The 27203-nt window shown below is 37.0% G+C and overlaps 1 protein-coding gene across 1 annotated transcript in view; it reads left to right on the top strand.

The window, feature by feature from the left end:
• SRBD1 (S1 RNA binding domain 1) overlaps window positions 1–22359 on the top strand; it is a 131994-nt gene extending 109635 nt beyond the window's left edge. The window contains exons 18-22 of the mRNA XM_059832486.1: window positions 1502–1608; window positions 4218–4394; window positions 7125–7274; window positions 18764–18948; window positions 21406–22359. Of these exons, the coding sequence (XP_059688469.1) occupies window positions 1502–1608; window positions 4218–4394; window positions 7125–7274; window positions 18764–18948; window positions 21406–21695 (909 nt within the window). The 3' untranslated portion in view covers window positions 21696–22359. The remainder of the gene's footprint in view (window positions 1–1501; window positions 1609–4217; window positions 4395–7124; window positions 7275–18763; window positions 18949–21405) is intronic.
• The last annotated feature ends 4844 nt before the right edge of the window (window positions 22360–27203 follow it).

The following is a 27203-nucleotide window of genomic DNA, read 5'->3' as shown; positions in this document are numbered from 1 at the left end:
ATAAGACTTATTTTTAGGGTGTGGGTTTTTTGTTTATGTCTCTTTATTCAGAAAAGAAGCCATTGCGTTGTAGTAGCAACACATTAGTAAGTAGAAACTGATGTTTGATCTGCAAAGTGTACAAGTAAGCTTGTGGTTGTGAGGCCAAGACTGTGTGCAAATGCCAATACTTATGCATGTACATGGGTGTTTTGCATGCAAACTTTATATAGGAGGAGTAATATTGGTGAATTTGCGCTTCCTGTTTGTAAGTAACTTTATTATGTATGGCATTATGAAAATACATCACATTACCATTATCTGAAATGAGGGGGCTATGAAATACATTGCCATAAGTTTTATGATTGTTTCAGTTATTAACCACTACTTGATGAACTACCAATATTAGTAGATTGGGATTGATGCTGTTGGCATGTTAAATTTAACTGTGAAATCTTTAAAAGATCTGAATGGCTTAGAAGGTAAAACAAAGTAGTGGATGAAGTGTTTGGTGTCTTGGCTTGGATCCAGCTTGATGTCATAAATGAATGCATCACAAAACCACAACAGATCAACCCAGATTTACATGAGTGACGTATAAGAGCCCTGAAGCTAAGCCAACATAGTGATTGAATTAGCTCCTGCATTTAGAGAGGCTTCTCCCTCCAGGTCAGACTTCTAAGCACTGATGGGCTTGTGTGGGTAACTAGCAGTTATAGATTGAAGTATGCCTACGTTGTGGAGCAAAAGAAATCTTAGAGCTTCAGAACTTTCATCTTTGACAACTGTGACTGATTTTCTTTTAGTGGGGGAAAAAAAGGGGAAACACTATGAACAATAATAGAAAAACTGGAAGAATTTCCATTAGTGGTGCTTCGGTCAAGGACCTGCCAATCTTCGCAGAAATATCTGTTCAAAATCTGAAACATTTTGTTGCTGCGGGGCTGATATGTACCTTATGTATTGCCCACCCTCATACAATACCTGGCTTGTTCTTTTAGTAAATAACTGTACTGTAGTGTGATGCTCATATATTGAAGAATTTTGCAAACATTTGTGTCTGCAGGTGCAAAAGTACAGCGTTTGTGGTCTTTTCTCTGAATACCTTATTTTTAAAATATTGTCTTATTTTTACTAAACTGTTATTATAGGTAAATAAATGTCAGATTAAAGACAAGACATAGTGGATGAACAGAAGCATTACTTCTTTTGAGTAATCATTATGTGTTTAATATAGTTTTGTTTTTACACGATGCAGGGAAATAGTTATTAAACAAACAAAAAAATACAGTAATGTGAAGAGTGTCCTATTCTAGGGATTTGTATCATGACAAAGATGTTGCAAAGAGATACCAGAGACCTTTTAAAAATATGTTCTACAATTTATTGTAGAACCGGTACCCTCACATAAGATATTGATAAGTTCCAGCAACTATTGTATTAATGTTAGTATTGTTTGCAGTTCTTATTTATGTACACTTCAATAATTCAGTAACCTGATATCTCCATTTTTGTGTCTCAGCATGATGTATCACAGACTTTGCTCAAAGCAACTCTGGACAGTGTGGTTGAAGAGTGTGTCAGCTTTGTAGGAGTTGATATTAACATCTGCTCAGAAATACTATTAAGGTGAGTCAAACATTTTCCTATTCCAGTAATTACATGGCTCTGGATCATAGAGTCTCTGTTTAGTCTGCCATCTGACTCAAGCTCAGCTGGAGCAAATGGCTCTTGTGTTAAACTTCCAATTACATGAAAATGACACATTAAGACAGTATTTCACTGGATCATTAAGAATCAGCTTTTAAGGGTATGTGTGATTCTCCTAGGTAAAACTATTCTTTGGAGAAAAATAGATATTTAAAGATTTTGAGCTAACACTGCAATTTTAGAAAAACTTGATATAATTAATTTGTATTTTTACACTGAGAAAAGGATTTTCAAATGTACTTTCTGTCTCTTAGAAGGTATTTTTATAGGTACTGCTAAGTGGAACAGGTTGTAAAAGTTGGGTGAGGAAAGGAGAAAAGTAAAGATTTAAGGGGAAACTTCTGAAAAGTTTATCCCTTTTTACTCTTTTTTTTTAAGTAATTATGCCATATTTACTTGGAAAATGTTCTGGATTTTATTTCTCTTGGTTAGAAATTAAAAGCTCATTCTCTCTCTTGCATCTGTAGAATTCAGAATTGTTTAGCTGAACAGCCTCTCAGAAGAGCAAAAATGTTGCTGTCATCCTCTGTAGTAGGAGGTGAAGAAAAAGGATGTCCCTAATCTTGGTAGTGACAATTACATTCGGTATCAAAGTTAGGCAAAAATGTATTCTTGCTAGCTCTAGCTTTAATTTTTTAAGCTCTTATAATAATTCTGTAAAACGTCTTTCCATATTTTGGAAGAGTCTCTCTTTCTATTCTTTTTGAATTTCCACTTTTTCTTCCATATTCTTTTTCTGTCTATCCAATCCTTAGCCTGACTCCTGATTTACCTTCTGTCTTACCTTCTTTCAGATTTAGATCAGCTATTAGTAAGAAAGCAAACAGTACCTATTGATAAATAAGGCTGACCAGCTTTCATTCCATGAATAAAAGCCTACCTGAGCAAGTGCAGTGGGTGAGCACTTTCAGCCCTTCTGCAGGGTGCAGCTGTATTGTGCAGTTCAGCAGAGGGCATCAGGCTGAGATGCTACTGTGTCTCCACAAAACTGTGAACATGGAGCAACACTGTCCAGTCATGGTTACAGGTGGTAACCATGTTGGCTAAGTACTTTGTTTGGTCTAATTAACCTGGCTTATGATGCTCGTATGCATGTGCTGCATCAAGTTCTGGATCTAACTTGATCCTCAGCAGTTCAATTCTGCTGTTCTGTGTAGATGCAGTCTAAGTTTCCCTCAGATGTACAATGTATGAAATTGTCACCCTAGCTAGAATATACTGTGAGCAGGGCTTTCGGCCTCTCCTTTCTGATGCATCAAATACACTTCTTGACACATATTACATGTGGAAGGGGTGACAATACTACAGTACTTGCATTACTGTTGAGTATCATACTTGCAAGACTCGATCTTCAGTGGAAAATTCTGTGAATTCTCTCATGTGCCTTTGTCAGTGTAAATAAACTGGATTTCATAATGTTTCTAAGAAATTTTTGGAGAATATTCCATTCCTAATGATTAATATTTTGTCTGTGGTTAAAGGTGTGTCTCTCCAATTTGATTCTGAGGTTCCACCAACTTTGGATTATTTTTTTAACTTTTGCTTGAGGATGGGAATAATGGAAAGATGTTTTTAATATATTTTTCCCCCTGATTTTTGACTATTCTTGCCAGGTTTGCTGTTGGTGTTTTTCTAGAATCAGTCCATGCCATTCCACAAACAGGTCTCTGCTGCCATTGACGTAAAGCAGTGGCATCTGATATATAGAACCAGATGGGTGAAATTTCCTTCTCTAGTGCCAGAAGTAACTGCCCTCCACAGCTCTTTTCCCTCTTTCTATGATTAACATACTCCATACACAGAAAGTTATATTCACGTGTACGTACAGAAAACATGCAGCAAACCCACTGCTTTCTGAAGGAACTTGGCTAACTGCAGTTGCACTTCACAGGTCAGTTCTTTGCCAGATCGGAGTTGCCCTCAGAACAATTCATGCAGCCTGTTCCCAGCTGCTCTTTTATCTCAAGAGCAGCTGAGAGAAAAGGAACAAGGTGTGTGGATCTGTTAAATTGTGTGAGGAAGGCAAGCTGCTCCCAGCCACTCTCCTTCTGGATAGCAGACGTTAGCCCTTCATGTTGGGGCAAGGTGTTGCAGTACCATTGGAACAGAATAGGTGAGAGGGGGCTGTTCTCACAGGAACAATTTATCTGTCCTGAACCCTCCTCCCACATTGTTTCCTGAAGAGGGCAACTGGGGGCAGGCCATAAGACATGGCAAATTGAATAGGCATTACAGAAATAGCCAGCAAATCATAAATTACATGTCCCTGGCTTACCAGTTAGGCTTGTGCAGAACCATATTGCTGTACCAAGTTTTGTTGACTTGAGTGGATTCCTTCCATAGAACTAAGAGAAGGGATCCTTTTTCAGATGATGCCTTTGGTCTGTGAGCCTTTTTGCAAATTTCTTAGCTGTTTTTAAGTTTCATAAACCAAATTTTCTACAGTAATGTGTATCCTTGTAATGAATAGCACTTGGATTAATGACTGTTCAATGGTAATAAATGTATTCTGTGAACTTTTCTCTTAGACACATTGCAGGACTGAATGCTAACAGGGCTAAAAATATAATTGAATGGCGAGAGAAAAATGGACCATTTATAAACCGAGAACAGCTCAAGGAAGTTAAAGGTCTGGGTCCCAAATCCTTCCAGCAATGTGCTGGCTTCATCAGATTCAATCAAGAATATATAAAGACCTTCTGCAGGTAATGGAGATGTTTGCTATCTTGACTAAACTATCCAAAATAGTATGAGAAGACTTTTTCCCCTTTTCTGTTTTGTATTCAGGCTTAAGACTTGAGGAAACCTAGGCCTTTGTGCTCTGAAAGACATCTTAACAAATAAACTTCTTGAAGTCAGTTGTTGAAGATAGTTCTTCCTCTGAATAATCATGGCTTCTTAGCCTAGTACTCTAAGTTAGGGTTTTGATCAGTATGTAAGTTTAATTACGAATTCTGCCACTGAATTGGTAGAAGAAATTTGTCATGCAGTAGTGTTGTGATCTGAGATATTAAAACCTTAGTCTTGTGTTCCAGGTGTAATTTAGAGACTTGTAAATTCATTTTAATGTGGTAAAGATTGCTCTGCAGAACTTAATGGTAGTAAACTAGGGTGGATTTTCAGAGAATTTCAATTCCGTTACCAGGAGAGAGAAAATTGAATAGCTGCCTGGATCAAACTCTGTGTTATACTCCTGGGCCTAGCAAGCATGATGTGATTGCTTCTGTCTCAAACATGTGAGGCCCTTTCCCAAGTCCAGTTTGTCAACAGTGGGTCATCCTTTTCCCTGCCATCTCATTCCCTGTTTCTGTACCAAGCCTTTCCTTCTTGCAACCATTCATTGTGTTCCTCTTGACCCAAAATCCTTCCTCTCCACAACTGAAAGTGCCCTTTCTAAGGCAATGTGTCTTCTTTTCCCATTTCTCCTTCCAACATAAAGAACTAAAAGGGCACAGTGGTAGCACCATCCCCACCCTATTGCTACTGACTCTTCTCAAAAAATATTTTCCTGGGAAGCACATGCTATTTTTTAGCCAACCCGGTGCTCAGAAGCAATACTGTATTCCCAGTTGCTGCTGGCCAAACAGCACACGCGTAACTTCCAGGCAGGAGGCAGGCACATTAGGACTGGCTTACTGCCCAAGTGGAAGGTATACAGATTGGTTGCCCATCTGGCAGGGAGGCACATGCTGCAAGCCAAATGGTGCGCACTGTAAGCACCAGAAGACCAGAGAAATTGCTTTCAAGGCTGCAGATGATCGATAGGTCTTAAGTTGTACAGATCTGTTCTAGTGAATGCTGCAATACAACAGAGGAAGAAAAGGCTGACGCCTTTTTTTTTTTCCCCTCCAAGAGTTCACTGGTGAAATGTTTAAGAATGTTGTATTTTTTTTTTCCTTGCTGGAGCATGCTTCTGATATTAGTCAGATTCCATAAAACTTGAGAACACTGTATAACCTGAGAAATCTGCTATAACTTTGGAGTTTGAGGCCAAAATAAAGCTCTAACACTGTAGCCTCCACAACATTTCTTGCGGGCCCAGGTGGCAAAACCAAATGTTTCTGAAATGGACTTTGAGCAGGTTTCATTTATGTCCTCTCTAATCATGTTGATGGCTATAGAGTGCTGTGTGAGTTAGTTTTTGTGTTCTGTACCTGGAAGTTAACAAATAGTAGTTATTTTAAAAATTGATATGGAAAGAGAAAGTTATGTCTGCATTTCTGCCAACGGTCGATGAATAGGTAGAGCCCAAAGTACAAGTGCTAGTTCCGGGTACTTTAGTGTGTTCTCTTTTCTCCTGCAAAAGCAGGAACTACTTGTGATTTAGGAAACAAAAACAAACAAAAAAGAGGCAAGAAAGGAGTCTTTGCCAGTACGAATCATTTGATGCCTTTACTGTATCCTGAGCATTTTTTTTACTTAAGGGAAACTTTAAGGGAAGAAGTGTGCCAGTTGTAAATATGCTACACACAGGAAGATAGATCTCTTTCTCTCCTGTCTTCTGTAAAGCCCTCCTACCAATGTGGGCAATCTGTCCATGGAGCTCTCTGAGACTTTGGAGCCTTTTCATTATCCATCCAATTAAAGAAAAACAAACAAAAAACACCAAAAAAACCCACCAGCCAAACCAAATACTAACTGAAGCTAATTGATTAGGAGTCAGTAATGTATTCACTAAGTTTTAAGGAAAGCTGTATTAAGACACTTCTGCAAAAAAGGCTTATAAATTCTGAAATAGTGGTAGATTTGACCTTTAGCTTTTTTTCTGTTCTAAGCAAATCTTGGTCTGAGTTCTTTTGATTTGAAATTTTTCATATTTTGACCTGGCCCATGTTTGAGCAGAATTCTTCAGTAATTTAAGTATAGGAAGTCAATAAATGTGGTGTAAGGAGTTCTGATGTTTAAGCATTCATATACTTCCCTTGTTCTGTACATATGCTTGAGATGCAATTTGCTTATCTAAAGATGGTATGAATAGGAAATTCTGTTTATAAATTTTTCAAATTTAAAATTATGCAGACTATTAATTGTCAATCAAGTATGAAAGTATCCTTACAAGATTTTTATCAAGTAGCTAAATGCAATTGTCCCCATTTACAAGACAGAACATGCTATCCAGATTGCAAACAATACAATAGGTTGTGTAGTGTTTTCTTTATAATCTTGTCATCATGAAGAAATTTTGGTGAAGCACAGAATCCCTTCTCAATGTTTGTTTCTATTTTAAATTAATTTATGCATACATGATATATTATATTTTTGTGCTATAATTGTATTGTTAAGATTCACCCACAATGACCTTTTAGGGGTTTTGTAGTTTGGTTTTTTTAAAGAATGAACATTATATAAAAAGTCTGATTGCGTTTTTCACGTGTGGGCACTGGGCTAGGATCTTGTTCATTAAGAACATGTCCATTTTTGATTTCCGACAGTAGTAAGAAAACTGAACTTGGAAGTCATGCACTTTTGACTAAAGCAGGTGTACAGGGTAAAAAGAAGAGCAAAATAACACCGTGTGCCTCGCGACAGCCCAATCCTTTGGACCAAACTTGTATTCATCCAGAGTCTTACAACATTGCAACGAGGTAAGCAGTGGGAAAGCTTTTGAGCCATTGACACTGTCAATTTTTAAAATGAAAGTTCTGATTTTTCTGACAACAGCCTGTTCAGCCCTTTGAGACAGGAATACTTATTTTAATTTGATGCTTTCTCCCCTTTCTTCAAGAAAAAGGTATGCTTCAGAAGTTCTTTACAAATGAAGAGTTTCAAATGGTGTGTTTTGCCTCTTATGTGCATGCAAGTTTTTAGTTTTAGTCTTTTGGTTTTCAAAACTTTGCCAGACCTTCCTCCCATGACCCTGCCTTCTTCATATCACCACTTTGCGCCTCACTGAGGCCACTTTTCTCAATTTCCTTCTGTTTGCCAACTCTCTTTATGCCACACATCACTTTCCGTTTGGACTTTCAGTTCACAAAGTGTGGAGGCAAATAATTTGTTCTAAAAGTGTCCAAAAACTGATTTTGTTTTCTTCTACCTTGCTCCCATATATTGTGCAAAAGGCCATAACTAAAACGTAATTTTATTTGTTCTTAAAAATAATCTAGTTGAAATGCCCTGCAAATTTTCAGTCAGCGGTAATTTAATACCTCTGCATCATTAAGAACTGCTTTTACATTGTTGCTTATATTTAGCATGTGTCAAACAAACTTTCTGCTTAGTGAATTTTGACTGCCAGAATTTGTTTATTTGTGTGTTTGAGTGTGCACACAAGTGCACAGACATATGTGAGCATGTGCCATTATTATGAGCCTTTAAAATTAAATTCTGATATTGCGAGATCTAATTAAGATGTATATATTAAGTTCCCAAACACACATGAACACCATGGAGGTTTTACTAAGTGACCTTTGGCTAGATGAGAATGGTTTTTGTATAGGTCAGAAAAAAGTAATTAGGAATCCATGTGTGTCTCAGGTTAGGGGATACTGCAGCTGGTAAATGCTAGTATAAGCTGTGATCTTTCCTATCGTCAGCTTTGGTTGAAATTGGACTCTGCTTGTCCTCTTGAGAAAACATTATCACCTACCATAAAACAGCACATATTAATCTTTTTTAAGTGATTTGCGGTGAACAGGTTCTGTTCTTAAAACGTGCTGGAGCTAATTTCAGCAGTAGCTAGATGCTTCTAGGATTCTTATGATCTCTGTTGAGAATATTATTCCTGGAGAAACAGTTGTGCTTCTTGTTTTATAAACAAAACTATCTTTAAGCCTCAGAGCTATGCTGAATTTCCGAATTCATGAAGCTTGAGTTTCTTATCTAAAAAAGTCTTACAGGACCTTGCATTTTTAGGACATCTTCCCTACAGTGTGTGCTCTGTTCTCTCTCCAGTGGAGATAATTGCGTATTCAACTTCCTATGCATAGGTCTGCCTGGCTCGGCATGCAGTGCACTTTTGTTTCCATCCTCTGCCTGCTGCAGTTTATTCTTCTTTGTGCCTGATTCTAGGGCCACCATGCAATTGCCTGCTAGAGTGCATGCTCTTTGTGCAGTGTGTAGGTAACTTTGTTTCTCCTTTTCCACGACCGTTTCCCTTTTTTTCTTATGCATCAGCATTTGTTACTAGTTCTCTGCCCTATGCATAGCTGTGGAAAAAATCAGGCAAGGTCCTGATCTTAATGATCTTACATTTGGTAGGTGGCTTATAGGGTGAGGAAGCTTGGTCACCCCTCCTAGAGATTATTCAGAGTGAGTCAATGTAAGAAAATAAAATAAAATTGGTTATTCAAAATTAATGTTGATTTTCAAAATTGTATTTCATTCAATGTAAGTATCAAGTAGTCAGGATTTGGTTAATAGTCCATTTAGCTTACCAGCCCTAGTACACTAATAAAATAATCAGTAAAAGTGTTCACAGTGTTACCAGCTTTGCTTAAAGGCTGATGTGGAAAGATTGCTTCAGGGAGCAGAGAAGTATAGCAAGTTAATGGTGGAATACTACAGGAATTTATCTACATACAATACCATCACAAAGGTTGGTCAGAAAATAAAGAATGGTGACTTTGTTTCCAGAGCAGCACAGATTACTTTTATATTGGAAGTGGTGAGTGGGATTATTACTGCATAGGGTAGCTCAGATATTTACATACAGCTGAAATTCTGGAGACAATTTTAGTAGCTATCACAAATCATGTAATTGTGATTTGGAATTTGGCTGGGAACCCAGGCTTAGCACTCTTTTTAAAAAAAAAAAACAAATGAGCACAAGTTTTACATCTCAACCAAAAGATAGTGGTTTGAGTCACACGCTTATGCATGATTCGGAGAGGAGGCTGCCACCTATTGCACAGCCAACACTGCTTAGAAGGTACCTTGCTGATACTTAAAATATGTTCAGGGTCAAGCTTGTTGGGACTTCAAGAGCTGCAAAGCCATTGCAGAAGTATGATGTGGCTACAGACCAGTGCTACCTATCATGTTATTTCTCTTTGGCTAATGCAGTTACTTTAAAGTAAGTTTCCAGCTGTGCCATTGTCTCTTCTTTGTTTCTTGCCATACGCTTTGCCTTCCTAGACTGAATTTTTAGGTGAAGTATTTAGATCCGAGTGCGTTTTGTAGGTATTGTACCATACAGGGTTTTTCATGCAAAAGAATATCAGTTGGTGTAAAAAAAAAAAAAAAAAGTAAACACACAGTAACAATATCTGCTAATGGAACACCAAAACTAGTAAGTGCAGCATCTGTTTCTGTAACTAACTGAATCAGTCTTTTCTGTTTTCTTTGGGCTTTTTCTCTGTTGTCTTACTTCTCACATTTATGAGTATCTGTACACACAGTTTGATGTGGAAAAAAGAAGTCTCGAAGTACCTTCTGTGCTTTCTATGAATGTATTCTATGTTCAGCAGTATTTTTCTTTTTCTTGCAATCAAAAGATATTTCCTTGAAAGCTCATTAAATATGAAGGTGATAACTTTTATGGTATAGATTGTATTAGCATGCATTAGTTTGATATCACAAAATGGTGTGGGGAAGGGGGTAAATATCTCTACTGTTTTTTCATTGCAAATAGCTGTTTGAAGAAAAGAAAATACAGCTCTGCAGCAAACTGACAAAAGCCAAGAAGTGTGGTATTAAAAATTGGCAGTGATGACATAAAAGCTAAATATAAACCAGACATCCTCCCCTCAAGCAACTAATGCTATAATTTAGCAATGATTATATATTTTAAAATGACTTTTCAAAAAAAGCGTATGAGCTGTTAAGCTTCTCAGAACTTATGGAAACAGCTTTCCAAACCAATTTGCTGCCTAAATGTGAATTAAGAAAAAATTCTACTAGGAATTCAGACTGCATGGAGGATTCAGTCCAAAGCTCATTGGGGCTGTTGATGAGTTTTGCTGACTTTGATGGGCAGTGGATGGGACTGGGCTTGTAATTCTCTTTCTCTGAGCCTATGTTAATGAGAAAGCTGCTGAGAGCCTGAAGATCAAATCATGTTGTTGATTTTAGGTGTCTTACTGAAGGATTTGTTAGAACTAAACTAGGTTTAAAACCTAATTGATAATTCTTATAATTTAAATTAATGTGCATGAGAAAAATTGAGACTGTTAGAAATGGGTTAGAATCAGCATTTTATACATATATTTTTAAACAAAATACATTTTAAAGGAGTTCTGTTGCTTTACTGCTTTCAAAGTATTTCTTTCTTCTTTTTCTGTGCTTACACAGAACTTTGTCAGGGACCACGCCAAGCTCACAGGTGGATCTGTGGAACCAAAGGGCAGAACTGTTGTCTTGAAGATAGGCAGATTTGATTCAAGGCATCAAAATACAGTATTACATACCTCTTACCACAGAAATTAAAATGCATGGAATAGATGCTGTATAAATGAGTCATAAAGGCTTCCTCATGCAATGTCTAGCACACCTTGCCATGAGAAAGTAGTTTGTGAAAATTTTATTGGATTAAAAGTTTTCCTGGGAAATTACATTTATTTTTAAACAAAATAAGTTGGTGTTTTTTATCCACTGCTTCTATCCAAATTACCCAAAAGCAGTAGCCCACATTACAGATTTATGACATACAAAATTATCAGTTTTTAAAACAATGTTTTTGAGGGATAGAAGTTCACCAAAATTTGAAACCACTAATTTTCTTTTTCTGAACTATTTTGTAGCTTGAAAGGCCAATCCATTAAAAAAAAAAAAGAATTGGTTAAAAGAATTGCTCCCAAGTGGTGACTTTGGTTGCCAAGCTTTAGGCTCGAGCCAATTTTTATGGCTGAATTAGAAACCCCTGAAAAATAGGGTTTTTATAATGGAAACACTGATGTAATCTTTACTACAGTGGCACAAATGGTGCTGGTATGATTGATTTATGGCATTTAAACATCTTAACTTAAAATCTGTACCATTTCTGTAAAATAATTGGAAAACATCCTACTGGTGATTTAGCACACTCTGCAGATGACCAAAACATTTTTGTTCATTGTTTCCACACTGTCAAAGCTTGGTTTTGTCATGTGCAGTGATCAAGCTTATGAACACCTCTAAATACTGTGAATCAGAGTTTTCTGAAAGTTAAATAAACAAAAAAAACTTTGTAGGCAGCGTATTTTCCTGCAAAGCAGAGCTGTTTTTTCAGTTTTTGAAAAGTCTATATGTGAAAACCAGTTTATAGTGGCAGAATCTTCTGCAGACAATTAATACAACATGTAGAGCGTATCCAATTTCTTGGTGCATATTGTAAAAGAACTGTTAGGAAAACCAAGGAAACATTTGGGAAGTCCCAAGAAGTTACAGCCAGGTTATGCTTATAAACCGAAGTACTGGAAAGAAAACACAACGTTTTTTCTTTGTTGTATCAGTCTGCTGGGTGCAGTTGGTTTCATATGACTGAATCTTAACATTTACTGATTTTTATTTAAATCTCATAAAAATGGTCTTTGCTAAAGGTTGGGACTCAGAATATGTACTTGCTGCTCACCGATTGCAGCGCCTGGCAGACAGGTTCTATTTCAGTCTGACTTGGAAACATTTTACCAATATTTATAAAGTTCTAAAGTTGTGATTTAGCATAATGCAGGTGAGGATCTTCCCTGGCTAATTGCTCAGGTTTAGAACCTTGCCTGGTAGAGGATAGTACAGCTCATTGTGGTTGGTTATCCCTTAAGAGAAGTTTTTGACATATAGCAGGGTAACTTGCAGTGAAGATTCATGTCTTGCCCTTTGCTGTATATTGATAATGCTGCTTGATATCCCCAGAAGGACTTCAAAATCCCAAGAGGATTCAGCAAAGCACTCATTCAATGCTTATTCTTCACCAAAGTAAAACATTTGGATTTGGTTATTTCAGCAAAGCATTTATGTTGATAACATTTCATATTCCATTGTAGGTGGATTGATCATTTTTCAAGTATCTCTGGTGTTTCTGCTACACTTTACATGGGTGGATGTAGCAGCTGATCCATAGTATCTCAGTTGTTATGCTGAAAAGCTGCACTTGCTAGCTTTGAAGGCAAGTGCTGACATAAGAAAATGCAGAAGGAAAACTGTTGATTAGGGAGAGACCACCAAAAGAAAGACGTCTTCCTCTCCTGCCCTTTATGCAATTGCATGCTTGTCCTTTGATGGTATTTCCAACGCTCTGCTGGGCTGGCTTGCTTCTGTCCAGGTTCGCTAGTTGTCACTGAGCAACTGAGGCAATGCTTAAAGGGAATAGAAATCAGGGACAGAATAGCTATTTGGTATGGTGTTTGAGCAACAAAAACAAATTCTATTTAATAATGCACCATACATGTGAATATTTTAGAGGCTAGGAGTTTTTACTGTGGTAGGATGCCTTTCCTTAATTTCACTACGGAGTCATCAGAAACATCTTTTGTCCACTTCAGTAAGCGTGTACTTGCATGTACACACACGTGTATGTGTGTGTGTGTATTCAAGCTATTTAATGTGTAAGGTAATACTTTTTAGTAAAGTCTTAAGTTTCTTTTTAAAAAGCCAAAAAAAAGTTAGGCTTGATAAATTAATTAATCTTTATGACTATTTCCAATAGGAAATGGCTAACCCTAATTAAGGAGAACACTTGCAGAATTAGGGCCATTAAGCCTAATAAATAATAGTTCATATTCATCACTTCAGAAGGCCAGTTCATTTACAGGTCTGACTATTAACTTAGTAGCTGGATTTTTAGAGGACGTCTTTTGAAAGTTATCTTGTCAGTAAATAGCAGAGCAGAAAAGGCTTTCACTGCTAATTGCCATCCAATAAAGACATTTTCAAGTTTTATGTGATGTAAAATACACAGTTAACAAGAATGATTAGAAGAACTTGGAAATAACAAAGAATTATCCTCCAGTTACACTATAAATACTACCATAAATCAAGTGGTATTTTTTCATTTGTTGAAATTTTTTAACCTTACATCACTCCCTACTGGTTGCATTTAAAAAAAATTATGAAGAAAAAATGAACTTTTTTATGGAATGATCACCTTTAAGTGTAGTACTAATTCTTTGTGGATAACTAATCATGTTTCACTATTTTGTATCTTGGGTTTTGTGACGTATCAGTAGTCATGAAAACAGCTAACAACAGCGTGCCTAATGGTATGGTAGCAAAGTGTCTACGCTGCAGTGTAACTGTGTCTGAATTTCTTTTCTCATTTAGAAACTCATTGTTTCTTAGATTTATACATTCAAAATGTCATAAACTATCTGAGTGCTTTCTGGTCTTCTGCATGCAGTCAGCTAATCTATAATATTAATAATTTATGCATTTGAGGAAAAATATATTGGTTAAATATCCTTATCTGGCTAAACCACGTAAGTAGTTTTAAATATATTTGAAACTTTTAAATTTCTGTGTCCAGCAACTAATTACAGAGTAATGCACAAATATTGTTGGATATATAATCTGCATCAGTAGTTGAAAACTGAGGATCCATATCACTAGTGAGAACAAGAACAGTCAACATCTGCATTATACAAATAATGCTTTGCATTTCAAAACATTACTAAAACATAAATGTCTGCATAATTAAGTTTGCTACCATCATGAATATACATTTTACCTAACAAAGTGCATGCTAATGCAAAGTTGTTTTGTTTTCAGAGTGATTATGTTGCATTACCATTAATTAATGTGTGCACTGTGACAAGATGTAATGGCGTATCATGTTGCTTTAATGTAATGAATCCACTAGTCCCAGCTCTTAAGTCGTGTTGCTGGAAATGATTACATAAAACAGAAATGACTGTGACTAAAACCCTTGCAAAGCTTTAGAACTCCCGCACATTATAAGAAGCTTTTTGGGGGGTTTAAAGTAACTTCATAAAAATTTACTGAAGGCTTCCCTTGGTAAGAGTTTTACTCTTTTCTAACTGTTTTTTGCATTCCACTGAAATCTGCATTATCTTTTAAGCATTGCAAGGGCTGTGCTATAATTTTGTGCAGATGTGTATGTTAAGTGAACATGATGTGCTTATTTGTTACATTTATGCTACTTTTCTTTCTTTATCTGGTTAAGATGGATGAAATTATGTATTAAATAAAAACATCAGTGATTTAGCCATGACCATTCTCTGCAGGTCCTGTAAGACTGCAAAGATTGCTTTTAAAACTAAGGTGGTTGCAGAGATTTCTGAGTATCCTCTCAATCTCAAAACCATAAAACTCAAAGTCTCTAAACCAGCTAAATTTCACTCTGTTCTGACTCTCCTAGGACTCTGGCAGCTTTTATCTGAGTTGATGTGCCTTGACCAGAAAGTTTGCCATTTGCTCAGACACTCAACATTTGAGGAAATAAGGATAGTATATCTTATAAGAATGACCTCACTTCAGAAAAAACATCTCGTCTTTCCCATTTCCATTTCTTGTTAACTTTTCTTGAAGTTTTATCTTTCCAGTAGATAAACATAGCACTTGAACTACTGCAGCATGTTATTTAGTTCACATATGTAGCCAGGAAAATACTTGAAGGGCTTTCATTTTTGCACAGATCATTCATGTTTTTATGTTGTGCAGCTGGAACTGTCATTTACAAATTGGATAAGTGAGGTATTTCAAAGATTGTAGTGAGATAGGTTAACATTACGACGATGAAAATATGTAAATTAAGGGAAATCTACTTCCCCCTGCCCCCTTAGCCATATCCCAGTCTTATTACTGACTATATCCTTTTTTTCTGACCTTGAAATAATTCTCGAAGGAAGTTGTTGGGTTGCTTTTTTAATAAGGAAACATTTAACTTTCTTCTTAGCAATGACATTTAAAAATAGAAATGATCAATAGAATGTGCCACTGTTCAGTCAGAGATTTGTGCTTTATATTGATTTTCTTTTTATTCTAAATGCCCTCCGGCTATGTTCATTTGAGTGAAAATGATACATTACATATGACTAGATTCAACAGTATTTTTAAAAACTGCATCTGTAATCACTAAGAAATTGCTTTTATTTGGAAATATTTTAATACATAGGTTTTACCAAAACCTAACCGAAGAAGGTGAGAATTTCCAAAATGGAAATATATTGTTTCTGTTAAATACTATTTCTTTTGTGTGTATGTGCACGCTGGGCCTTGTTACAGGGCTCTGTTCTGGCTGTAATATACCTTGTAATTCTGAAATATTCTTAACCAAATGCCTGATTTTTAGAACATTAATAATTCTGCTGAGGTCTGTGGGACTTCTCATGTACTTAGACTTGGGCACATGTTTAAGCACCATTTTCAGGTGGAGCCAAAGTTTTATTCTGAGTGGTAACCATGTTAATAAGTTATTTAAACAACTGTAAGTGGTAACGTAGGGCCCAGACCTACCACCCTTGCCTAGATGAGGAATCCTTTTTAATATCAGATAAATACTTTCATTGGGATTTCCGGAGGGTGGAGGAGGAGGCAGAAGAAGGAGCAGGGGGCGAAATAACTTTCATGAATGGTAATTGAGGGCTCAGACACCTGGGTTGTGTCCCGTTTCAAGGCTGGTTTTCTTTCCAGCAGCCTGCACGTAGCGCCATGCATTCTGATGGCATTATCCACATGTTCGACAGTTTTGTACATAATGGGGTTTTTTTATACATCGGTGGCTGTTCTATGTGGTTGCAGTTATTAGCAGCGAAACCCACCCTATTATCAATTTACAAAGTGAATGCGCTTCTGCAAAATCCTAATGGTGAAAAAATACTTGGGGGTACTCGAGCTGAATTTCCATTTGAAGTGAAATAAAGCCAAGTACGTGAATGTCAGCAAACTTGTTTATAGGGGCAGGCGGTAAAGCATACATTATTTAGAAGATTGAGTCATGAGGCTGGTCGGGTTTGTCATGTTACATCTGGCACGTCAGTCAAAGCTGGGGCAGCTGCCGCCTGTCACTAGTACTCTGGTGGGGCATTGTCCATCCATCAATGTTAGCAGCCAGCAGCCCCAAGGACTCGTGTGAAGAGCGCTTCGCCTGGACCTATGCGCATTTTCAGTATTATCATTGCAACCTTTTTTAGTGCTTTTTAGAGACTAACAGAAGATTGTTTCGTAGGTCTGATATTTTTCGTATGTAGGCTCTTATTAGGCAAAATATTTGAGTCGTAGTAGTGTTTTGTTGTTAGTTTATGGAAAATAAAAATTTGTATTTAATATTATAACCAATTTTGCATCTGTTTTGATATTTACTTTGTTTCCCAACCACCTCGAACTACTTTAAAAAGTTAAGTGAAAAGTTGAAATGCGATCAATCAAAACAAAATATAGTAAGTACCGAGAACACCGTCATCTGTATGCGTTAAGAAAATTACATCTATCACTATTAAGTGCAAATATATGTTTGAGCTAATAGTACACTTAAATCACCATGCTTGCACTTGAATTCAGTAAAAAAGTGGAAGTCCTGACAGCCAATTTCAACGGATGTCCTCGTTTTGGCAAAATTAGTGGATATTTTGAAGTGAAGATTTGCCCTTGTGCTCAAAGATGAATTTTGTGATTTACAGAAAGTTGGATATTGCTTTAATTATGTTCCTTCAATTTATATTTTCTCAAAAAGAAATTTATTTCTTTATTTGAGTGCATAGAACTTTTTATCACTCACCACCTGAAATAATGTCAGTTGGGTTCCTCAGGTAAAAAAAAAAAAAAACCACAACAAAACAAAGAAACCCCCACTGTGTCTCCTACAAAACGGAATACTACCCTCAAGTTTTGATAAAAGCACAGCATGTACTTTTGAGTGGGGAAAGGAGGATGAGTATTGGGGGCTTTTGCTTTCTTACGGAGCTGGAATGTCTCCCACCGTTCCCAAGTGCAGGGCATGAACCTGCTGGTCGACACTTCTTTTGCGGCTTGTAGTTTACACCTGTTGTGAAGTAGAATAAGGACAGGAAGGAGGGATTTTTTTTTTAGGATTTTGGAAGGAACATTTACTTGGACTCTGGAGGACAGGGACAATACATGTCTGCTGTGGTGAAGAACACGCAAAAAGCCATGTGCCTCCCTCCAACAATAAGGGACATGATAAGTTTCTTCCACTCTGCTTTATTCATGGTGAGATGCAGGACAAATAAGTGACATGCCTACTGAGAAAAGGACAAATTGCTTTATTTAGTACAATGTGGCTCAGCTTCTGTGAGCTGCATCCTCATTTTCATTGGTTTATGTAATTAAAGACTTGGTTTGCATTTTTAAATCCTTCAGTAAAATAAGGACATTTATTCAGTGATGAATAAGCATAGTCTAAGGTATCACTACTGCATGTGAATTTTTGTTATCTATTCTCTGTGCCTCTCAGCATATGTGCCAACATTACTGAACTAAAAACCTCAGTAAGGGTATTGGGGGTGGGGGTGGTATTTACTTAAAAAAAAAAAAAAAAATCCCAGATCAAGACATCTATTTTAAAGTATTTCTTTTCAGCCTTTTTAGATGTTAGTCCAATTTTGTCTCAATCTGCAATGTGTGTATATATGTGACAATAGGGAAGGAAAAGGGTGTTTGTGTTGTATGACTACTTTGACTTGATCATTCCTTAGTTTCTGAAAAACTAATTGTTCTTAACCACAAAGTTCATAGAAAAGAGAAGTATTTTATGTAAAGTTTTTCTTATTCTTAATTTTGGTTAAAGATTATTTGTATTGATTTGATATTTTAAATGTTAATTGTTGTTTTAATAAATTGCCATTCATTTTAATTTGAATAAGAGTGACAATAAAAATTACACTATTATAGAAGTCATTTTTAGGGAACTTTCATGGTAAGATAAATCTTTCAGTCATAATCAGATTTGGTTTAGCATGACAGAAATCATTGATCTGAGAAGTGATTTAAATGTTGAAATTTTGCATCTAATTTTGTAGCTATTCCAGGAGATACATGTATACAGATAGACTCAAAATCTCCATGTTTGTCTCAGATCAGTGGTGAGTTGAGAGGATATGAACTTGGGAAACTGTTCATATTTTTTTTATCAGAAGTTTTGTTCATGCATGAATGCAAGAGTAATTAAAACCCCTAAGTATAGCAAAGGCTCAGTTCCCACTGAAGGATGTTACAAATCTCCCTCTGTATCTTTGTTTGAACTTCCCAGGTTTTTATCTTTCATTGGAGGAAATGCAAATGACATAGGAAAATCAGATATGCAGCAAAAAGTAAATGCAGTAATTCAAAAGGAAGGACTGGAAGCCACAGCCAAAAGGCTGAATACAACAGTGCACACACTGCAGCTGATCATTGATGGTCTGACTCAGCCTGAAGGCTTTGATATCCGAACAGGTAAACCTTTGTTTTGAGGGTTGTAATCTCAGTTTGCTTGTTCTGCATACCAGTTTTAAACAGCACTTTTTCTTCTAAAGTCAGTAGTGGATTTTCATGGACATGTAACTCCATTTCTTTTCTCAGACAAGGTAAAGGCTATATCATAGTCAGATGTTTCTTTCCAGCTCAGTAGGTAAGGAGTGTGAATCCTGTCTTAAATCATGGCATTTTCAGCTGTAGGAAGGGGAGTTGTATGGCTGTTAACAAATTAAATAGTTTCAATATGTTGACTCTATACTGATTAAATCTGTGTTGGCTCTCCATCACAGAGGGGCATGCTGAGACCAAGCTGAAACAGTAGTAATAAAGGTCTGTGGAGCAGTAGTGTAGTAGTGTGTAGCTCTGCTCTTTTATTGCACTAGTTCCTGGAGACAAGTGTAATTGGAGCACATGGCTCATGACCTGCCTTGGTTAAAACTTTGCAGTAGTGCTGAACAGTTTGAAGTGGAGGGGAAGAAAGATGAGGTAAGCAATGAAGTAAAACATCTGGAGATGCTGTTGTTTAATGAAACTTACAGCTGGATTCTCTTAGAACAGCAAGAGATAAAGGTAGGCAGCAAAGATGCACACTTGTAATAACAAATAATAAACTTACGCTTAAAAAAAATAACATTTCTGTCCCCCTTTTTTGGGTTCATTAGTAGCTTCCTTGCAGATTTTATAACTATTTCCCAGTAGTGATCTTGAAAATGGGTATTTTCTATGTCTCCATTTGTTCTGGTGGTCTCATCTAAATTACAGTAGGATAGACTGTTAACATATGAAGATATAAAAGCAAAAGAGAATCTTTAGTGGAATTATTCATATTCCGCTGATCCAGTACCTTCAGTATTACTGTAGACAGACTCTGTGACTGGAGCAGGCAGCCTAGTAGCCTTGTATAGCTGTAATTCATTGTCTTAGCAACGCTGCTAGTGACTGTCAGTGAGGAAATGCGTCACGTCTAACAGAGCTCACACAGATTGACTGGTTTGTACTCTACCCTGATTTAAAAAGTAATCTTGGTTGAAGATTCAATTCCGTTGTTGCTCCCAACTGTAGAGATGTGACATTAGGGAGTTAAAGACAAAGAGTAGCTTTCCTGTGTATCCTCTTAAATCGAATTGAAATTCTATGTTGTTTATTTTTCCTGAATGATTTTAGTACAAAGGAAAATGGGAAGAATTATTTGAGGAAGGGAAAGAATATAATATTATATTATTTTTAAAATCTTTTTCTAGCCAAGGTCTTGCAAGGCATTCTTGCAAGAAATCGTCTTTTCAACATTAAAGTTGAACAGCTAATCAGGTAACTGTCATGAATCTGCCAGGATGGGGGAAACAAACAGGTTTGCAAACATTTAAAAAGACTCCTATCATTCCTCTGAATCTTCTTGTGCTCGTTGCCCTGAATGGCTGTTTAGTAGGTTTTTTTTTCATTGAAGTGCCACTGCACAGTGTAATGTTACCAAAGGATTAACCATTTTGGACATGAGTAATTAGGTACATTCCTTCAGTAGAAAATTTGATGTCATTCAAAGCCTATTACTGTACTTGCCAGTTTGTGTACTCGATTAGGGTCTGCTCCATAGCCTGGTGAAGTTACAGACTGATTTCCAGTGCATTTTAGCTATAAACTTGTTCAGGCTGTATTTTATTTCTCAAAGGCAAATATAGGAAAATGGTTGCAATCCTGGTTTGGGGGTGCTCTGTGTGGAAAAATCTCAGTCCTATTATATCTTGGAAAAGGTAAAACAGCAGTAGGAAAAGGTTGAAAGGGAAGTTGTTGAGATGGCTCAGAAGGGTTTTCTGCAGGAGCAGAAAGTGCTAAGAAGTAACAAGAGAGTTTAAAATGCAGAATGTGAACTTTAATATATTGGGATATTACCTGGTGGTAATCATGCATGTGTGATTTTTTACGTTGTCAGTGCAAAGAAGCAGTTGACTGTGTGATGAACAGCAAGCCTACGAACAGTCTGTTGTTGACTTTTCTCTTTAGTATGTGAGGAGACTGAGTATTCACCTTCCTGTATACAAATCTGTATAGGAATAGAATTTTATGTATAATTCATGTAGCTCGAGTAAGAGTCACCTCAAGTCTTTTCTCCCTAGCTCCAAGAAAATTTAAAGAATCTTTCAGTCACTAGGTGATCTACTACACACTTCTATCTCCTTGTGATAGTTTCATACCACAGAGCTCACTATACTTATTAGTCCATTAATCAGTGTCTTTTAAAGTGACTCATAAAATACAAGAAATCAGTTGTTTATCACAGATGGGTCTTTGTTTAAAAAACTTAATGAAGCAGTATTTGGGACCTTAGAGCTACCTTAGGATGACTTCTTAATTAGAAACAATCAGCTGGAAACAACCCTTAGAAAATAATGCAAGCTTTTGCTCCCGTGTCTTATTTTTGTTTCTTCTTTCTTATAACAGATTTTGATAAACCTGACTTCAAAAGAAGCATAGTCTGCTTTGAAGACTTAAGTGTTGGTACTGTTCTGACTGGAAAAGTTGAAAATGCAACGCCATTTGGAGTTTTTGTTGATATTGGTGTGGGAAAAGCAGGTTTGATTCCAGTGCGAAACATAACAGAAGCAAAACTTTCTAAAGTGAAGAAGAGAAGAAGCCTGGGATTAGGTCCTGGAGAAAGAGTGGAAGTTAAAGTGCTTAATGTCGATATTCCTCGACTGAGGATAACATTGGATCTTATTCGTGTTTTATGAGAGGGTTTTTTTATGATTGAGCCTTCATTTTAAAGGTTAAATAATGTCAGCAAGGTTCTGGAGATTCAGGCAGTGTTGAACAAATTTTGAAACCTTCAGCCTTGCTTCTTTTTCTTTTTTTTTTTTTAATCTAACAGTTTTTCCACATTTCTTGAATCCTCTCTGTTAATAATTGTTGGAACAGTTTATTGGATTACCTCCAAGCAACCTTGTTATTTTGTCTGCAGAGCAAATGAAATTCCAGTGGACTGTCAGACAGATCTCTTATCTGTTCTGTCTGCAAGATTTGCTGTCTCAATCTTTAGTCAGTACTGCATGAGCAGACATACCTACTGCTGCCCTTCAAAAAACAGCCATTCAGTTTGCCTGTTTTCTGGTTGAGTCTAAAAGAGGGTACTTAGTTGTAGAAAAAAGAGATCTTAAGTTAGACGGTGATGACATCGCTTCAAAAGTAGACTGAAAAAAGAGCATCTGCTAATACTATTGATGGTTCAGAAATATTTGGCTTTAATTTATTTGAACAACATTATTAGGAGGTCCGTTTACCTTCTTATTATTGCTTGTTCAGTTAACATTGATTAACACACTTGGATGTACCTTGGGGTTTAAGGAACTTTGCTCAAAGGTGTCAAAACACATTTATGTTGTTCTATACTTGTGCAAAATAAAAACATTTCTGGCCATCTTTTCTCAGTGTACTGGTTCTACAAGTGATTTAACAATCCTACTTATCTTTCTTTCCAACATGTGCTCCATCAGTAACACTTCAGCTTGAGGATACAGCTTGTGAGGTTGCACTTATCTGACCGTCTGAATGGTATACTCTTTCCTGAGCTTTAATACCAGACTACGGCCCATGGCCTCATTTTGTTTCCGATTTAATTATATAGTTCTAGGCTGTCTTGGACTCCTTTAACTTGGCATTAATTTTTTTCCATCTTTGAGATAATGTATTTTTCTGCCTGTTTTGAGTGGAGAACAATTTTTCAACACTTGTCTTCACACACTATGCTCATGAAGGCATGATTCGCCATGAAAAACTTTTTGCTGTTTGTAGATGCTTAAAAAGCTTTTCTAGACTTCTGTTTTAATAAGAATACTCATTATTTCCTGCTAGGAGTGCCTAGCACATGAGGTTTGTTTCTTCTACCTAGAGACTTTTTGTTTTGGTGGTGTTGTGGTGGTATTTCAAAGGGTTTACCAATTTGGCCAAGTTTGCAAAGGACAGGCAATGGTATAGTGGCAGAAGAGCCTCCAGCAACAGCAGATGTGGCCTTTCCAGGGAATTTTTGATGTATTGGACATTTCTTCCTTTGAAGTCATCAAACTCACCTGTCAGTTGGCAGAAACTCCTGTCTTTAACAGATGAGCACAGACAGCACCTATAGCAAGTGTCAAACATCTGTGATGACAGGGTTTCTAACTACAAGTGTCCAAATAGCTGGTGGCACAGGAACTTTATATTACTTAAGAAAAGGTTGGCATCATTTAATCTCCCAGCTCTGTGCTTCAATTTTCAAAATTAAGAGCTAGCTATAGACAGTGTATTTTGGAGATTATGAAATCGTTTAGCAGAGGGGAGAAAAAAGGAGACAGATCTTACTAGCTTCCATGCGTTTTGGTCACAGAAGAAAAAAAGACCACTCTCTATGATGCGAAGCTCAGTACAGCTTGGAATCATGTTTCTCAGGCCTTTTGAAATTTTCCTGTAATACTTCTGCAAAGTAGATTTTGTTGGTATGAAATTAGAAACTGTGATACCATGTTACTGTCTTTGAAAACACAGATGCAAAGAAAACTGCTGAGATTATTTTTTCTTCTGCAAGTGATGCATTCACTGATAATGCTGCGGTTTTTTCTGCTATCTCCATCAGTAGAATTATCTAAGTTCTATTGAGCTTTATGTATGATCCCTACAGTATCTGAGCACTTAGCAAATTAACTAAATGTGCTTGGCCTTCTCTAAGAAGGAGATAAACTTAATCTTCTCCTAAAGCTCAATTCAATGGCTAAGATGAAGAGTACTTTCTGGTTTTGTACTATTTTGTTACTGAATTTCATTTTTTTAATCTTTAATATCATGAGGACTGTAGCATCTTCTGCATTTTTCTGTGTATCTCTTGGATGATCATAAAATTGTCTAAATGAAAGACAACTCCTTGAGACTATTTTTCTCACTGTTAATTCACAGGAGGCTTCTTGCTTACTCAGAGGACTGACCTACAGATCAACTTACATACTCATGAGCTAGTTTGGTTTCTCCTTAGTGGAACTCAGAAGCTTATTCTGTGGCATCACAGGATCTATTGGAAAAATGTCATCTCTATCTCTTAGAATTTTTTTTAATCACACCAAAATGGGAAGTTTATGACTATTAATGTCTTAAATGTCTGCAGCCCTGCAAATGTAATCCCATTACTTGTCATCTAATTCAGTGTCTTAACTATGTCCCACAAAAATATTTTTTCTTTGCAAGTTCTTTTTTTTTTTTCTTTGCCAGAACACAGCCGTTATAACAGCCTAATGAGACTCTAACAAGGATGAATATCTGTTGGTATGACCTTCTCAGTTTTTGTCAGATCTTTGTCTGGAGATTTTAGAATTATTTCTTCTTAATCAGTTTACCTCTTGAACTCTTGTGGCTTTCAGATTTCTGACATCAAAGCAACAAGACTGCTTTCTCTAATTCATATCCCCCTTTAGTTTCTGAACCAAGAAAAAATTACTGGCTGGGTGCTTTTTCCCATTTGAGATGCTCTTCATGATGCAGTCCAGTCTTTGGAACAAATTCTGTAGTGCTTAATGGTGATGCCCCCAAGATTCAAAACAAACAAAAAAAACCCCCTGCTTCATGCCGATGTTACTTAAATGCTTTAAAGTACAGTTTCTCAGGGAAGAATTACATACGAGTCTTTAAGTCTCACTAAAAATTTTACTTTTGCCTTAAGCTGTAGATTCCAAGGCATCTACTCACCGTTCCACCCCTCCACAAGAGAATCCAGACCATTGATCTTAGCTGACAATCTGCTTTTTTTAGTCCCACCCTCACTCAAATAGTCTGGTATTTTGCAATTCTTTCCTCCAATATGCAGACCCATAAGAAGAGCTTCTAAAGATTTCCTGTGCTTTAGATGTTACACAAAAGAGAAGAATTCTTCTACCAAACAAGATGGCACTTGTATGCCTGGCTCTAGTAATGCACATCAAGAGTTTAAAAGAAGCCATTTGTTTTGGTTTTATTCCTGCCCCAGGCAGTTTTAGACAGCATATATCAATTTTCCAGAAACTTGTCAACTTCAGGAATGATGTAGTATGCTGTTAAACATAATAAAATCAATAGGAAAACAAATAGAATTTCCATGAGGAGCAGACAGTTGGAGAAGCTTGTCCATATGGCATATAGACATGCTGGAATTTGGGGCTTTGTTGGGGACTTGCATTAGAAAAATTGCATACTGAGCAAAGGTAATGCATAATTCAGGAGAACAAATAATCTAACAGCTTTGTAGTAGTGCGTCTTGAACTTGGTGTCTGTATTTATTTAACAACAAATACACTTAGAAACTCTATGCCTGGAAGCTACAAAGCAAACATGAATCATATTTGCCTAATTTCAGAGCTTTATATAAGGACCCTCACCCGCTCTGAAGTGAGCGCCAAGTTCTTGGTTCAGCCTGAATAGCACCTTTGCTTTTGTAGCCTTCCTGAGGGTAATGTATGTAGCTAATTTGCTTTGCTTGAGGACGCTCAGTCCTATAAGAAAGTGGAGAGAACTAGTTGGTTAAGCCAGTTCTTGTTACTCTGTCACTCCCTTTTGTTCAAGGTTTCCTAAAGAGCTTCAGGGGAGTTGGTGTGTCTGTGGGCATATGTAAAAGCTAGGCAAGTCAGTAATTCCCCTCCTCCCCATCAGAGACCACCTAGAGGTTTGAGAGCACCTCGCTTTACTAGTCCTAACTGCTATTCACCCGCCTCACAGGCACGTAAAAGCTATAAATGTTTAGAATCGTTTCATCTTGAGAAATCCTTGTGCATCCGTACTCCGTAAACCTTCACAAGTAACTGGTATGTCTGCATTTCTCGCAGCAAACCTCAGTGACTAGTTTTCAGAGAACTTTGGTTGCCTGTTTCCAGTTGACCCTCTAAATGGTCCCTTCAGTGGAAGTTGCAACAGTATGCTGGCTACAGGTACCTCCTGTCAGGAGGCTCTTTAGGAGTGCTGCTTATTCAGAGGTGCCTCTAGGAGCTTACCAGTCGCTTCCATCTAGTCTGTGTTGGAACTTTCACTGGTTGGGTATTTTGCCAGATGGACATAAATGAGTCACTTGTGACAGGTCAACCTGTTCTCGTAAAGTTTTTCTGCAACTGATGGCAATTTCCAGAGATCTAGAGTTGAATAGCAAATCATGAAAAGTCTGTGTATTGCACAACAGACTTTACTACAGCCTCTGCAACTTGATCAACAGTCAAATTTCTTCAGTCTGGGAGGGACCAATGCTGGAGTATTGCTTCTGTGTGAGCTTGTAAAATGGGGCTTGCTGCTGTTAATCAGTCTGCTGGGTTTCATGCTGTTCCTATAGCTGTTAGGTCTCCTCTGGGCATGTTCTAGCTGCATCAAGTATCCTAAGAGATTCTCCACTTGGGAAGTGGGAGAGGACTGGTGGCTATGCCCAGAGCAGAATGACTCATCCTATTGAGAATTTTAAGTCTAACCAAAAGATCAGAGTAAAGCACTGAAATCTCATTTCACCTGCTCTCTGTCGCTGACTAGGAGCCAATAAGCTTTTGAAATTGGCCCTCTTACTCCTTGTTTCTTTGGTTATTTACCTTATTCAGCTTCTTGTAGAATTGAAGAAGATTAAGGCATGCTCAACACAGCTGTCCAAGGAATATCACTGGAAATTTTTGTTTGTTTGTTTTGTCTCCCTCTCTTGTTCTCCTCCACAAGGAGCAACAAAGAAGGGAACACTTAGTAAGTTGGGGAGCCACATGATTTCCTTAGCTTTATTAAATCTGTTTGAGTTCAGGCTTTTATGTGTGGAGAGGCTGTTTGTCTTCAAGTAGACTGGAGACCACCACCTCAGAATAGTTAATCAAAGTGTAGTAAAATAGTTAATCAAAATCCTTATCTTACAGATCCATTTATCCTACTACACTTGTATGTTACTAAATGAAACATGTTTTTAGTATGCAATCAGCTAAGCTGGAGTTTTGCGTTCTCATATCCCATCATCAGTCATGTTTCTAGTAAAGACTGTGCTTTTATTTGTGGTCAAGCGATGAATTTTTTTGTGTGTGACTCACAATGAGGTATGTGGAAATAATGTCATGAGAAGAACTATTTTGCTTGAGGGTCATTTAAAAAGACTGAATAGAAGTGAAATCTTAGGAAAGTATTTTCACCTCAGAATTAAATCTGTGGAATAGCTTGGCAGAGAGCGTAAACTGCCACATACCAGAGGCTGTATATTGGCACCGTGACTGCTTTTTTTGTGTGATGAGGAGAGGGAG

The sequence above is a fragment of the Gavia stellata genome, chromosome 2 (assembly GCF_030936135.1).
Source record: "Gavia stellata isolate bGavSte3 chromosome 2, bGavSte3.hap2, whole genome shotgun sequence".
In the NCBI taxonomy this organism is placed as follows: domain Eukaryota; kingdom Metazoa; phylum Chordata; class Aves; order Gaviiformes; family Gaviidae; genus Gavia; species Gavia stellata.
Note: the sequence above shows the minus strand (reverse complement) of the source record. Positions and strands in the feature narration are given on the sequence as shown.